Genomic DNA, 17,034 nt, shown 5'->3' on the forward strand with positions numbered 1-17,034 from the left:
CTAGACACACAAACCCGTTTCTATGCGTCATCAGACCAGTGCTACTGTACAAAAAACACTATAAACAGGGCATGTCCTTGCTAGATTGATTACTAGTCAAATAAACTCCTTCTACTTGAAATGACAAGAGTAGATTTTACTGATATCAGTGGTACCAATTACGGTACAAAGTCTTCACACCTCAAGACCTGTTGATAAGGCTACCTACCACGTGAGAATGGTTGACATCATTTCTTTGGCAACAACAAACACTGGTAAATGCAACAAGTGTTGAAATGTTATTTTCTATGAAGTTTAAGAAAAATAAAAAGTGTAATGGCAAAAAAAAACATGAAAAGAAAAGAAAAGAAAGCAGTGTTTCGCTGTAGTTTATGTGTCCAAGCAATCATCAAGTTTAACCCACCAAAATGTGCATAAACATGATTCTAAAACTTATGTGAAAGAAGAGTACATGTGTTACTGAGGGAGAGTATAAAATTTCAGCCATGGTAGTTTTTGGACACTCCAAATCCAACTAGTATATATGTGTAGATAGGCATACAGAATAAAGACTGTATAGTTCATCCTTACATACATAGACTCCAACATACTTACATCCATCCATCCATCCTTACATAGGTCTACAGAATAAAGGCCATTTAGTTCATCCTTACATACATAGACTCCAACATACTTACATCCATCCATCCATCCTTACATAGGTCTACAGAATAAAGGCCATTTAGTTCATCCTTACATACATAGACTCCAACATACTTACATCCATCCATCCTTACATAGGTCTACAGAATAAAGGCCATTTAGTTCATCCTTACATACATAGACTCCAATATTCTTACATCCATCCATCCTTACATAGGTCTACAGAATAAAGGCCATTTAGTTCATCCTTAAATACATAGACTCCAACATTCCTACATCCATCCATCCTTCCTTACATACACATCATCATAAACCACAGCCTCTTTTACAGCAACATCCAAGACACACTGAACCACACCGCACTGTCTTCATATTTTGCAGTGTGCGGAAGAAAGATTAGCTCTGGTTTGCAAGAATGTACATACATAACACAACATGTGCCAACCAACCACAACTAAAAACACTGTAGACTTTTGGTGCAATATTTCTGTCAGCCAGCAATGTGAAGACATTGGATATGAAATTATTGACTATTAGAAATATTTGGGTTTGGAAAGTTTCAGACAAAATAAAGACAGCACACAACACATTATATGAATTTATGTTTTATTCTGTTTAATCAACTTGAAATCAATGTTTCACTATTATTTCAATTTCAGCAAGGTCCTTGAGATACAAAATTTTACACCTGAAATTTACAAAGATATTGTGCAGCAGCCAATCAGAACTAGTGTCTGAATGTTAATATGTAAATGTGGGAAATATTTTGCATACTGTGCAGCATCCAATCAGAACTAGTGTTTGGATGCTCATATATAAATGTGAAATATTTTGCATATTGTGCAGCAGCCGATCAGAACTAGTGTCTGGATCCTTAATATTTAAATGTGAAATATTTTGCATATTGTGCAGCAGCCAATCAGAACTAGTGTCTAGATGCTTAATATGTAAATGTGAATTTTTGCATATCAAATGATAATTGATAATAAAATTTACATTTTTCAAATGTTGTAGTCTCTAATTCATTTCTTGTATGTGTGTTCTAAATTCCATAAACCACTGGGTTTGACTAAAAATACTGTAATGTTGTAGTCATTTCTTCATGTATTGAAATCTTGAGATGACATCCACACACAGTCTCGACAACAGACTGGTAACTAAATCATTCACATGATTTTGAGGATACTCCAAACGAACACACCATGCATCTTCCCATTCATGTCATTCTGAGATGACATCCATACATTATCTCGACAACAGACTGGTAGCTGTTTTTAGTTTTATAATTTTGAGCTTATACTCCAATGGATACATCATGCACACGTCTTCCCATTCATGTTATTTTGAGCTGACATCCATACACCATTTTAACGATAGATTGAGTTTGACTGTAAATGATGTTGTAGCCATCTTTCCAATGATTTGGGTTACACTGCATCACTTGTCTGTACAGAAAAAACTATGAGTCAGTAATCTAGTAAAACAAATTAGTTTTGGTAAAAGTAATCGTTAACTTCAGTATGGAATCACTTCTATTCTGAATCTTTCATTGTTCAAGGCATACATATAAAATATTCAAGTTAAGTTCAGTATAGTATTGTGTCTTTCTGCTGATCATTTCTGAGTCACCAATGTGATCAGATGTCTATAAAATCACTTTTCAACTATTCAACAATTTTACAACAATACTACAAACAGGTGGAAGAATCTTTCAAACAAAATTATCTTTTGATCCTGTACACAATAAGGCATTAAATCCTAATGTTTTCGCTTTCAAGAAAAATATAAGTGACTTAGGGGACACGTCCACTATGAGTTGAAAAACTTGAAGTGACAAAATCTCCACCTGTTTGAAGAAAAATTTTGGGGAGTAATATGATTCTACCCCGACAAACAGAATTTATGAAAAATTGAGAATAGTATTGATTTGTGAACATTTTGATTGACAAATATGTTGAACATGATGGCAGAACCAATGACAAAGACACACATTGTCGTGACATAGACACACGTTGTCGTGACATAGACACACGTTGTCGTGACATAGACACACACTGTCATGACATATAACAACCAGGGTAAAAATTCCATATCTGAATGTGTACATCTTGGCTTGCTTGAGGTATGATAACTGATTTTCCCTGCTTGCAACCTTCACTACTCTACTACATACAAAATGTCAATGGTTGAACGTCTTACCTTTTCAGATACTTCAGCAACAAATCCACCATTTCTAAATTCTTGTCTTCCACCAACTCACTCATATACTGAATAAATTGCTGGATGTCTTCTTTTTCAGGATCTGTAAGTTTATATAAAAATAATATCAAGAACTGAAGACTTCAAATTTAACCCTAAATGTCCATTATCATAAACGGTGATCAACAAGAACCTAGATGTAACAATTCAATTCAATTACTGACCAACGTTTGCATTCTAATCCAAAAAATAACATGACAGCATCTTTCTTAAACTTTCACGCTCAAGATCAATTATTAAAATCTTACTAGCTTGTTAAGACATAATGTTTTGTGTATAATATTAGTACTTGTTTGGCTGTATCATTGCATGGCCTTGACTTGGGGAAAATACAGTTATAAGTCAAAGTACTACCATGACAATCTAAAAAACAACTAAATACTAGCAGTGAATGTGTGTGTGTGTGAGTGTGAGTTTGCCTGTGTCTCTGTGTGGAGGTTGTCATCAGTGTATTCCTTACAAACACTTATATATCAACTTCCAGGCTAAACATGAAAATTTAGAAAGAGAACTCACTTATACAGCTTTGTATCCATTCCTTCAACAATGCCTTCACATCTCTTACTTCTACTCTACCACATAAATTCACACTTTCTTCCTTTATTGCAATACTCTGCTCAACTTTGCTGTCACTGCTCATGGGAGCAGTTGCCATGGTAACATCTTCAGAGCTTAGGTCATTAAGATTTGAAATGTCTATTTCCTCCCCCTTCTCTAGTTTGTTTACATCTGGGATATTTCCTGATTTGTTTCTATGACTACCATCACCCGTTGCCACAACCAACATGTTCTGAATATTTCTCTGTTTGTTTTTCCAGTCAGTTTTCATTTTCAGTGGACTTCCTTTTCTTGGTCGTCCAGGTCCTCGGGAAAACTTGCCAGGACTTGTTTTCTTCTTAGGTCCTTTCTTTGGTGATATTAATTTTACAGTTTTAGGTTTTGATGTTTCTCTAGAGTCTTTGGGCTCATTGTAATTTTGGCGACCTTTATCTTTATATGTATTTTTCAGTTCCTCCTGCAGCTCAAGTGGTAATGCCTCCATAAAGCTGGGATCAATCTGAAATGGTGAATATAGCAATTAAAAAAAACATGGACAATACTGGCACTAATACACAACTGATTTAAGTGAATTATTCACTTGATAAAGTTGGTCATTTTGGCATAATGACAGTAAGGATTGTTTGCCCAAAGAGAAGGAATGAAAGAAGATTTTGTTGTATGTTTGTATTTTGATAGAAGGTACTTTCTCTCAATAAGTTCCTTCCACATTATATGACAGTACTATCACTTACTAGATTATTGAAGTTGTTTAGTTTTTCAGTGAATTATGCAGTAAATAGGCACAAAAAACGCTTGAATTTCTGAATAGTTTTGCATCTCAGTGGGTATATTAAAGAATCTGATTCAAAGTTAACATAACAAGTCTATACAATAAAATGGCATATTGAAGTCCTCTACCTGTGAGAATGATAGATGGGTTGGTATGGAGTCTTCATCTTCTGTATGTCTTTTACTTGGTACACTCAGACCACTTGGACCTGCTATGGCTGCTTCAACCAATAGTCTTTTGTCTTTCTTGATGTCATTAGTTCGTTGAGTCTTTCCTCTAGTGTGTTCAGATGTCTGTGGCATCATTTCTCCAGTGTGTTCAGATATCACTTCTGTTTGTTCTGAAGTTTCTTGCTCTGTTCCCAGTTCACCAATTAGTAGATCTTTCACTACGTCAGCCGGCAGTTCACGTACAACTGAAACATCCCACTTAGATGGTAAGTTGTAGTTTGACGGCACTAAATTCCTACAAATATACACATCAACATCATAGTATGTAGAACAAAATGCACCAAATACTCAAAAACTAAATACTAATTTTTTTTATTTCATCATTGTATCTAGTTATTGCTTTATGTCGATGTTGAATGTTATATATATATATATATATATATATATATATGTATGTATGTATGTATGTATAAAGACAAAATATTTTGAAAATTATGATTATTGACTAGTAACTAATACATTTGTTTGATTGATTGATTGATTATTGATGGATGGATGGAGCGAGTGATTTGATTAACTGTTTGACTGATTGATTGATCAATCTCTTGATCATAACATGTATATACCTTGATGGGATAGTTTGGTTTCTGGCTGCATATCCTTGTTCTATTTGTTGTCTGATATTAGTTGGTAAGGCTGCCAATACAGCTGGATCAACCTGGTCATTAAAGAGAGATAACAGTTTCAATGGTTAGTCATAAGAAAAATGTGTACTACTTGTAGACGGAAGGTAAAGTAAAATGAACATAATGAAACCTATGGATTCAAATCAAAATGAGCCAACTTTATAAGTGTCTTTCTGCTATACATTAACATTCGACAAGCCCTGTTTGAGGATACAGCAAGTCCAATTCCCACATGCCATCTTCAACACATGCATGTGCTTCATTCCTGCATATTGGGATTTAATATGGTATAATTTGACTATCAATATATATGTATAAATCAATTATCAAATTTTCGCTAAATCTTGGTCCACATATCAAATTCTCAGCTTCACAAGAGTATTACAGTTAATGTAACAAACCTGGGATGGAGATGGCAAATACAAGTCTTCATCTCTTATTGCCATGGAAGCAGAACTAGATGTTTCTTCAGTAACCATGGAGGCAGTATTTTGAAGCAAAGACTTGATATTTTGCTTGGGTCTTGGAGGAGGAGTAACAAAGGTATCCTCTACATCATCTCTAGTGCTAGTAGGTGATGTCATGTCATTAACACTGGAAGATGCTAGTTGTGAGGTAGATGTCATGTCATTAACACTTGTAGATGCTAGTTGTGAGGTAGATGGTTTGCAGATATTTCTCATCATGTCTAAAACTGACTTGGTACCTTGATCACCTGGTTTACTACCACATAGTCTATGTACTTGAATGCCAATCTGGTAAATGATGAAATGACAACAATCACAAATACAGCTATATTTAATAGTTTGATGTATCAATTCAGTTTAATTTGCATAACAATAGAATTGATACTAACATCTGTGGTTGTGCTGATGGTGTGTGCTCATTACAGGCTTATTATCACCTGTTTGAGGGTGAATGAGGGTGTTTTCTGATAGCTTGAAGTTTCTGCAGAGACTCAGAGGGAAACCGATATTTTTAACAATCTTTTCTCCCTTACCTCATGATTGCACTGGCACCAGTCACTTGGGAGATTTTTTCTAAGTGTCATATACTGCAAAATTTTTGAGTTTGTTATTCATTTTTAGTTTTGTAAAGGAAAATATACTCAACATTGTTTTCTAGTTACTACATAGACCCTACATGAAAAATGTTACTAGTAGTGTCCCAAGGGCTTAGGTGTGAGAGATACTGTTGTTAGGATATTTGCATTGTTGGCTATTCTTGTTTCTTGGTCCTCCTCTTTAAAGTTTCTGTTTCAATTAACTTGGTATGACTAAAACTTATAATATCCCATTCTACAAACTTGCTTCTGTAATTTCTTAAACCGACAATAAACATTCAACTCTCTTATTTCTTTTACCCTTCTTATTTCTTGAAACTGACACCTCATCCGTTAACATTAATCTTTTCCAAAGACACTTAGCCCTCTCAAGTCTTGTACCGACATGTTCATTTGTCTAAAACACTAAGACACTTACCCCTCTCAAGTCTTGTACCGACATGTTCATTTGTCTAAAACACTAAGACACTTACCCCTCTCAAGTCTTGTACCGATATGTTTATTTGTCTAAAACACTAAGTCACTTACCCCTCTCAAGTCTTGTACGATATGTGCATTCGTCTAAGACACTAAGTCACTTACCCCTCTCAAGTCTTGTACGATATGTTTATTTGTCTAAAACACTAAGTCACTTACCCCTCTCAAGTCTTGTACGATATGTGCATTCGTCTAAGACACTAAGTCACTTACCCCTCTCAAGTCTTGTACCGATATGTTCATTTGTCTAAGACACTAAGTCACTTACCCCTCTCAAGTCTTGTACGATATGTGCATTCGTCTAAGACACTAAGTCACTTACCCCTCTCAAGTCTTGTACGATATGTTTATTTGTCTAAAACACTAAGTCACTTACCCCTCTCAAGTCTTGTACGATATGTGCATTCGTCTAAGACACTAAGTCACTTACCCCTCTCAAGTCTTGTACCGATATGTTCATTTGTCTAAGACACTAAGTCACTTACCCCTCTCAAGTCTTGTACTGATATGTTCATATGTCTAAAACACTAAGTCACTTACCCCTCTCAAGTCTTGTACAGTTATCTTCATATGTCTAAGACACTAAGTCACTTACCCCTCTCAAGTCTTGTACAGTTATCTTCATATGTCTAAGACACTAAGTCACTTACCCCTCTCAAGTCTTGTACCGATATGTTCATTTGTCTAAGACACTAAATCACTTACCCCTCTCAAGTCTTGTACGATATGTGCATTCGTCTAAGACACTAAGTCACTTACCCCTCTCAAGTCTTGTACGATATGTGCATTCGTCTAAGACACTAAATCACTTACCCCTCTCAAGTCTTGTACGATATGTGCATTCGTCTAAGACACTAAGTCACTTACCCCTCTCAAGTCTTGTACCGATATGTGCATTCGTCTAAGACACTAAGTCACTTACCACTCTCAAGTCTTGTACCGATATGTGCATTCGTCTAAGACACTAAATCACTTACCCCTCTCAAGTCTTGTACGATATGTGCATTCGTCTAAGACACTAAGTCACTTACCCCTCTCAAGTCTTGTACGATATGTGCATTCGTCTAAGACACTAAATCACTTACCCCTCTCAAGTCTTGTACGATATGTGCATTCGTCTAAGACACTAAGTCACTTACCCCTCTCAAGTCTTGTACCGATATGTGCATTCGTCTAAGACACTAAGTCACTTACCCCTCTCAAGTCTTGTACGATATGTGCATTCGTCTAAGACACTAAGTCACTTACCCCTCTCAAGTCTTGTACCAGTATCTTCATTTGTCTAAGACACTAAGTCACTTACCCCTCTCAAGTCTTGTACGATATGTGCATTCGTCTAAGACACTAAGTCACTTACCCCTCTCAAGTCTTGTACCAGTATCTTCATTCGTCTAAGACACTAAGTCACTTACCCCTCTCAAGTCTTGTACAGTTATCTTCATATTTCTAAGACACTAAGTCACTTACCCCTCTCAAGTCTTGTACAGTTATCTTCATATGTCTAAGACACTAAATCACTTACCCCTCTCAAGTCTTGTACAGTTATCTTCATATTTCTAAGACACTAAGTCACTTACCCCTCTCAAGTCTTGTACAGTTATCTTCATATTTCTAAGACACTAAGTCACTTACCCCTCTCAAGTCTTGTACAGTTATCTTCATATTTCTAAGACACTAAGTCACTTACCCCTCTCAAGTCTTGTACAGTTATCTTCATATGTCTAAGACACTAAATCACTTACCCCTCTCAGGTCTTGTACCAGTATCTTCATTCGTCTAAGACACTAAGTCACTTACCCCTCTCAAGTCTTGTACAGTTATCTTCATATGTCTAAAACACTAAGTCACTTACCCCTCTCAAGTCTTGTACAGTTATCTTCATATGTCTAAAACACTAAGTCACTTACCCCTCTCAAGTCTTGTACAGTTATCTTCATATGTCTAAGACACTAAGTCACTTACCCCTCTCAAGTCTTGTACAGTTATCTTCATATGTCTAAGACACTAAGTCACTTACCCCTCTCAAGTCTTGTACAGTTATCTTCATATGTCTAAGACACTAAGTCACTTACCCCTCTCAAGTCTTGTACAGTTATCTTCATATGTCTAAGACACTAAGTCACTTACCCCTCTCAAGTCTTGTACAGTTATCTTCATATGTCTAAGACACTAAGTCACTTACCCCTCTCAAGTCTTGTACCAGTATCTTCATTTGTCTAAGACACTAAGTCACTTACCCCTCTCAAGTCTTGTACAGTTATCTTCATATGTCTAAGACACTAAGTCACTTACCCCTCTCAAGTCTTGTACAGTTATCTTCATATGTCTAAGACACTAAGTCACTTACCCCTCTCAAGTCTTGTACCAGTATCTTCATTTGTCTAAGACACTAAGTCACTTACCCCTCTCAAGTCTTGTACAGGTATCTTCATATTTCTAAGACACTAAGTCACTTACCCCTCTCAAGTCTTGTACCAGTATCTTCATTTGTCTAAGACACTAAGTCACTTACCCCTCTCAAGTCTTGTACCAGTATCTTCATTTGTCTAAGACACTAAGTCACTTACCCCTCTCAAGTCTTGTACAGTTATCTTCATATGTCTAAGACACTAAGTCACTTACCCCTCTCACGTCTTGTACAGGTATCTTCATATTTCTAAGACACTAAGTCACTTACCCCTCTCAAGTCTTGTACAGTTATCTTCATATGTCTAAGACACTAAGTCACTTACCCCTCTCAAGTCTTGTACAGTTATCTTCATATGTCTAAGACACTAAGTCACTTACCCCTCTCACGTCTTGTACAGGTATCTTCATATTTCTAAGACACTAAGTCACTTACCCCTCTCAAGTCTTGTACAGTTATCTTCATATGTCTAAGACACTAAGTCACTTACCCCTCTCAAGTCTTGTACAGTTATCTTCATATGTCTAAGACACTAAGTCACTTACCCCTCTCAAGTCTTGTACAGTTATCTTCATATGTCTAAAACACTAAGTCACTTACCCCTCTCAGGTCTTGTACAGTTATCTTCATATGTCTAAGACACTAAATCACTTATGCCTCTCAGGTCTTGTACAGTTATCTTCATTTGTCTAAGACACTAAGTCACTTACCCCTCTCAAGTCTTGTACCGATATGTTCATAGTTCTAAGACACTAAGTCACTTACCCCTCTCAGGTCTTGTACAGTTATCTTCATATGTCTAAAACACTAAGTCACTTACCCCTCTCAAGTCTTGTACAGTTATCTTCATATTTCTAAGACACTAAGTCACTTACCCCTCTCAAGTCTTGTACAGTTATCTTCATATGTCTAAGACACTAAGTCACTTACCCCTCTCAAGTCTTGTACAGTTATCTTCATATGTCTAAAACACTAAGTCACTTACCCCTCTCAGGTCTTGTACAGTTATCTTCATATGTCTAAAACACTAAGTCACTTACCCCTCTCAAGTCTTGTACAGTTATCTTCATATGTCTAAGACACTAAGTCACTTACCCCTCTCAAGTCTTGTACAGTTATCTTCATATGTCTAAGACACTAAGTCACTTACCCCTCTCAGGTCTTGTACAGTTATCTTCATATGTCTAAAACACTAAGTCACTTACCCCTCTCAGGTCTTGTACAGTTATCTTCATATGTCTAAGACACTAAGTCACTTACCCCTCTCAAGTCTTGTACAGTTATCTTCATATGTCTAAGACACTAAGTCACTTACCCCTCTCAAGTCTTGTACAGTTATCTTCATATTTCTAAGTAACGTCAAACATTCCCTGGTGATAATATCAGCATTGTCAGTAGGTGTCCCAAGTGTAGATGATTTAGCAAAATTATCACATACACCATGACCCATGAACTTGGCAGGGTCAACTGGAGCACCAGCTTTTCTCACTTTCAGCTTTAAAGTGATACTTTTCCCCTTCATCTTGATGTTTGTTAGTCTGTTCTTCACCTCTTGTGATAGTTTGGAGATAAACTCTTCAGCATCACTGTCCTGAAAAAACAGTTTAGAAGATATTCATAGTTGTATTAACTGGATAACATTTATACAATGGTCATACAGAGGACGGAATAATTTGTCCTGCTATTATTTTCCTTCATGAGTACTTAACAAAATTGAAAAATAAATGTTTTGTAGCTTTTAGACTATTATCACAATTAAGTGTATCATTAAGTTTAGACATAGAGAAATAGACTTCTCTACAATTTTGTTGATCAAATTTTAATATAGTTCCACAACTGTTTATCATACCCAATTATCAATCCTAATCCAACACTGGCCTTTAGTTCTGGAATGACCAGTACTTTATAAATACTGAAATGTCAGTCCAGATTAGGACTAAATGTTGGGTGGGAAAAACAGTTATCTTTACTTTTATCTATACTTTTTGAAAAAGAATGATCCTGTGCTACTACCCTTTATGGCTCCACTGATAAGGTAACACTAATGGTGGGGGAGGGGGGAGATGTGAAGAGATTGAACCCTCGTCTTTCTCGCAAATTGTTTTTCATACCGTGGTAAATCGTATCCCATAGTTGATTTCAGCTGACACTGATTTACGTTCCCGATCTACAGTAATAGCTCTGTCATCTTCTCCTCTACTATACTGGTACAGAGACTGACCAGTTTTAGGTCCAAAGTCTTTCTGTAATGTGCGTAATGGTACTTGCTGTAGATCACCACAACACTTCACTCCCATATTGCTAAGTCTGTGACCCAATGACCGTCCTATACCTGAACAGAAATACAGGTGAAATAGTCAAAAATCAAGAAATACAAGTAACAATCATTATACATCCAATGAAATACAACAGATATTAAAATGACCACCAAATAATATTAGTGAAATTATAAAAGTCAAGACATTTTTTTTATTACAGCCTTCTCATGGGTTTAAATAATTATTACCCTCTTAGCAATAACATTATGAAATATGATTTCACATTTGTTCATCCATCAAATTCATATAATTTCATAAATCATGATGTAATTCTTCATTTAATACCTCATCTAGTAATATGATTGCACCATGTGTTTCTTTTCAGCCATGCATTCTATCACATATTCAGTAAATCATTCACAATGTATCATTCTGTATTGTATAACATTTCTACACACTAAAACCCTGCTTTTCTATAATTCCCTAGTGATACAGGTATATCATATCATTGGGTTAAACCCCTAGACTGGTTTTAATGATGATTTTTTGTACACACCTGGGAGGTCTTTGATTGGCTGAGTCTTAATGAATTCTTTGACATCATCGTGTTCTAGGTAATACTGGCCATTAGGCTTGGCTACACGGGTTGCCATTCTTGCCAGAAGGATATTAGAAGCTGGAATAGAGATGACTTGCTGAAATTGTTTTTTGACAACACACAAAGCAGAGTGTGTGTGTGTGTGTGTGTGTGTGTGTGTGTGTGTGTGTGTGTGTGTGTGTGTGTGTGTGTGTGTGTGTGTGTGTACGAGTTTCAGTGTGAACATATATACATTCATTGTATATATCAAATTCCACATAAATATGATGACATTTTGAAAAGTAACTGTCATTGTTTCAAATTAGCCCCTCTCTGGTACATTGGTTTAAAACCACTTCAACATCACTTCACTGTATATTAAAAGGTTAACCATGTCATGTTGTTACAGGTCCATTTAATCATACACTATTTACAATATGACAATCTTACCCAGCCCAGCTGATGCTGTACAGCCTGTCTTGCTATAAATCTCATCTCTCCAAACAGTACTGAGTTGTAGTGGTGTAATACCAGTGTCTTGTAGTAGATCAGTCACATCAATCAACATTTCATCACAACTTACAGCTTCTATGTCATGTGTATACCTGTACACATTTCATAAATATGTTTAACTTGTAAGACTAAACTGAAATGTTGTCTTATGAAGTTCTTTCAAAATAATTATTCAACAACAAAAACAAGACTTTCTGTTATAAATAAAGTTTGCAATAAAGGATACAATTATTATTCCATTCCTATTAAATTGTAATCTGGGTTATGTTGATGTTTTATTAATGGTGTGTGATGTTTTTTTGCATAAAGATAGTCACATTTCAACTCCAAACTTACCATAACAGAGACACCACACACAGCAGGATCCTTTGAATTACTTTTGATCCAAACACAAACTTGAAAATTATTGCCTGAAACTTTTGATGGCGTACTTCAGTCTTTGTCAACAGATTGACCCATTATTCAGAAAAATAGCAGAATCCTTTACCAACCATTGAAAGCATTGCTATTCTTTTTTAGTGCAGTAGAAACAGCCTATTGCGGAAATGACTACACATGGACTTGATGATGAAAATGGTCTACTTTATAATCTTTTGATTCAAATGATGAAAGTTCTCTTTGCCAGTCATGATATAGCTAAGGGACATGAAATGACCCTTGGGACATGACCTTAAGTCGTCTACCCCCTTTACAATATACTAGGCCTATTGCGGAGAATAGTCCAAAATATTGAAATCTCACCTGGCTATAGTTTCATACAGTAGTTGAGAGACCTCCTTGTATTTATCAAAGTCATATGGAATTGTTTGTAGATTTGGACATAGTTTCTTGGCTTGTCCCATAAACATTCCGTTCTTGATTCCAGCTTTTCTGGCTTCATAGCTACAGGACGCAATCTCAGCCATGGAATTAAATTCTTCAGTCTTTGCAACTTTAGATTTGTCATTGTTTGATTCTGACTTTGTATTATTTGTATTGCTGTCATCACCACTGTTATGATGTTTATCAGAACCTTTACTCATTACGCTTGCTTTCTTTCCTTTCAATGTTTTCTCTTTCCAAACTCTTTCATAATAATCCCTTTCATATGCGATATCAGCAGCTGAACGATTTGTCTGGGCACTTTTACCTCTAGAGTGTGTTACAGCTACTGGTTTCCCTTTCAGTTCTGGTCGACTAAGCAACCCAACAGATACAAAGAAACAATCCATGTCCAAGTGCATAATAGTCCTACCATACTTCGTAGATATTTGAGATGTGACATTTTCACAAAGTTTCCGTAATGTTTCTCTGCCTGGAAAGCTTGTATCTCCTTCACTTTGTAATCTACTGACAAATGCCTTCCACTCAGCTCCCCATGTTGAGATATGATGTAATCGAGAATGACTGTAAAACTCAGCCAAGTAGTTGGGATCCTGAGCATTTGAAGGTGACCTTTGCTCTTTGACCTTTGTCCTGTCAGTTTGACCTGCAACATCTCCTGGTGACACTTTTGATTGTTCAGAGCTTTTATCACCTGATAATAAAATGTTTCCATCTCCACTAGAAGTATCAGAGGGGCTCTTTATTTCCGAACTTTCCAGTAATTCTTCTTTGAAACCTTCATCAGACATCATTGACACATCTGATACCTGATTGGTCAAGGAAGATCCCGATCTTTCATTGGTTAACATTTCATTTTGTCCACTGTCTTCACAAGGACTAGTTTGATTGGTGGATGGATTCTCATTTGTTGATTCACTCTTGTGAATCTTACCAAATGGCATTCCAGGTTGTATTTTAGACTGTTGGGTGTACAGTAAATAAGGGGAACAGGACAATAATCTGCCAGCTTTGATACTGTCATGGAGTGAGAAAGAAAAAACATAAACTTTTAGACTTTATCCCAAGAGAGTTGAAAAGTTTATCATATCATAGTTACTCAACTAATTCAAAAATCCAACTTTTAATCTGTGACATTATATGATTACAATAAAAGATTTTAACAACCACAAAAAAGTTTGGTTCTGATGAGTTATTTAAATACTATTCTTGAGTAACAGAAAGGGAGAAAGGGGTAAAAATAGCAGTGTTTCCCCTTAGAGTCTATTGTAATTTTGTTTATGAACCCAGGTAAAATGACATGGGAGCCCCACTAGATTTTACCTACTTACCACCTTTAGCAAAAACACTCAAAACACTCCCAACTGTGAAAGCATTTCCAAGAATATTTCATTAGTCTTAAACTGTTTTCCCTTGATTCAGTATGAATTCTAAAGAAAAGTCTTCATTGAAAGATATTGCTAATGAGCTTAATACTAGTGGCTTCATATAAGAGTGACCCTATTTTTCTTTCTGTTTCTCATTACCCAACCGACTCAAATTTTCAGCTCCGACATCAAAATAAAAAAGAAATTCTTGCCCACCCTTCATATTTTGAGAAACAGCAAGAAGAAGCAAGTGTCTCAACTGTCGATGTAATCTGCAGTCATGGCAGCAACTACAACACTTGTTCACAAACAGAGCATTTCTTTCATGACGGAAGTTATTCAAGTAGGGCCTGAGAACATGCCAATTGTGTAGAGAAGCTGGGAAAGGGCTTGTTACCAGGATTCCGATAAAAAGAAGATAGAGAGGAGGAAAAGGAGAGAAACATGAAGAAGATGATTTTTTTTATAAATTGACTAACCGACCCATAGTTGCCATGAAAAAGTAATGAGAAAAAAAATGGGTCACCCTAACAACAAGATGGGGCAACTTGAGTTTTTATACACCTAGAACCACAGCCAATGATTTAAATTATCCAATGTCACCACTATAACTCACCTGTCCACAATCCAGTCTGGTTTCACTACTTTTTTGTCCTTTAAATCTCGTATTTTACCATGAGGTAGATTAGTAGCTATGATGTGAGTAACACCAGCTTTACTGTAATAATATTGATGATTTCCACCATGTAACATCATTAATCTCTTCAGCTCATCAGATGATGGTACTGTCGTAAAAAAACAATAATACTATCTCATGAAGGTTTATCAGTATGCCGGTAAATAAATGACCAACAAAGAAATATAAAATCTGAACAAAAGTATTAGTGACATCCACCATATTTCAAGTGATTTTTTTTTTTAAATTTTCCTTTTTGGAAATGCCATCTCAAATATATCTCTAGTCAAGTTGCTTTGAATGAATACATTGGTAAAACTTAATACCTGTATATCCATTGATGTAGATCCTGATACCCTCAAAGATCTTGGAACTTGATCCTTGGCGTTGTATTTGCAATGGTACACTTTCCTTGAATTGTTCATTTAGCTTACGTTTCTTGGCAGCCATATAACCACCCTATAAAAATTGTCAAAATTATACATTCAAGTGTGTCTAGATTTGTGATTTTCCTTTCTTCGTTTTATATGTTCCAAACTGATGACAGTTGCCATGGTATCGAGATCAGGTTTTAATAGTTTACAATCAGACATTGACAGTCTCTCATCACCCACCCAAACCCCACCCTACTCCACCCCATTGTCTTCTTATTAGATATTAATATTTCACGGTGAGTGAACTTGTGCGATCACAGAAACAAGTGTAAGTTTAGCCCTTTCATATATAGTTGGCTAAATACGTCAATATTATCGATATTATCGACATTTTATTGTATTCTGATAGAAATGTTCTGATACATATCCCGAGGAACAAGTACCTGTGCCCATGTACTGTAAAGTTACACCATAGATGTATTAGTAAGACGGTTATAGTAACTGACAACATCGTTGGATGGATGTATTAGAGTCTCCCCCAATAGTCATAGGAAAGTAATTTCCACGTAACACTATGTAAATTCAATCTTGATTCTACTAAAGTCTTAATTCACCAATCAAGGTATTCAAATTCATAGATTATTAAAGCACCAATGTGTCCCATAATTAGTAATCAGAAACTCACAGATTCAACTCAGAAATCGGGAAATACACAGACTAAGAGAAAGAAAATAACTTATTCAAAGCATTGAATTTGATCATGATTTGATGTAGTATCAACATCCATGTTCAAAAGTACGCATTGTGAATAATACATACTTGTTCAGCCCAACCATCATCAGACCATTTTCTCCGTCCCCTACTCATCGCTACTTGTCACTTGGAAGAAACCGTACATGTAGAGTCACATTCTGTGTTGAGTCACAGACAAGTCAGTGGATGTGCAATGTCAACAGTTCGGTTTCGCTGACATTGTCAAATTTTCATTTACGCCGCCAACGACGATGAACCTGTTGTCGTATTCATATTCAAATTGTTATTAGTATTCGTATTCTGACTGATACTCAATCTGATTAAAATCCGATGTCGATGTCGGCTAATCATTTATTGCTATTTTACCTTCGTTATTTTGCTTGAATTTACCTTCGTAGTACATGTTTACGTTTTTAGCCTGATCGCCTCCTAGAAAAACTTAGTGTGTTGAATTGTATTTGTGAACTCATTAGAATTTGTCGGGGTCACTTCTTTTCATGCATGGTAGATGGGGTGGGTCACGGTTTTTTGTGCAATGATTTGAAGGGGGCTATATTTGTCATGCCTCGGTCTTTTGAAAAACACCCCCCCCCCCTGTAATTTCTGTTCCCCCCCCCTCCCCAAATTCTTTTAAGTTGTATAAAATTTTAAATTTACAAG

General features: G+C 36.1%; 1 protein-coding gene across 1 annotated transcript; it reads right to left on the reverse strand.

Annotated features, from left to right (window-relative positions):
- Positions 1 to 1,707: 1,707 nt before the first annotated feature.
- Positions 1,708 to 16,488, reverse strand: LOC144437677 (DNA repair protein REV1-like). Its single transcript, XM_078126682.1, has 14 exons — positions 16,441 to 16,488; positions 15,574 to 15,706; positions 15,188 to 15,356; positions 13,124 to 14,221; positions 12,320 to 12,474; positions 11,849 to 11,968; positions 11,146 to 11,366; positions 10,350 to 10,625; positions 5,489 to 5,842; positions 5,028 to 5,119; positions 4,360 to 4,696; positions 3,418 to 3,958; positions 2,842 to 2,944; positions 1,708 to 2,087 (listed from the first exon to the last, which is right to left on the reverse strand). The coding sequence occupies exons 1-14, from the start codon at positions 16,486 to 16,488 to the stop codon at positions 1,976 to 1,978; spliced, it is 3,759 nt and encodes a 1,252-aa protein (XP_077982808.1). The 3' UTR covers positions 1,708 to 1,975.
- Between the last annotated feature and the right edge of the window lie 546 nt (positions 16,489 to 17,034).

Source organism: Glandiceps talaboti, chromosome 7 (assembly GCF_964340395.1).
Source record: "Glandiceps talaboti chromosome 7, keGlaTala1.1, whole genome shotgun sequence".
In the NCBI taxonomy this organism is placed as follows: Eukaryota; Metazoa; Hemichordata; class Enteropneusta; family Spengelidae; genus Glandiceps; species Glandiceps talaboti.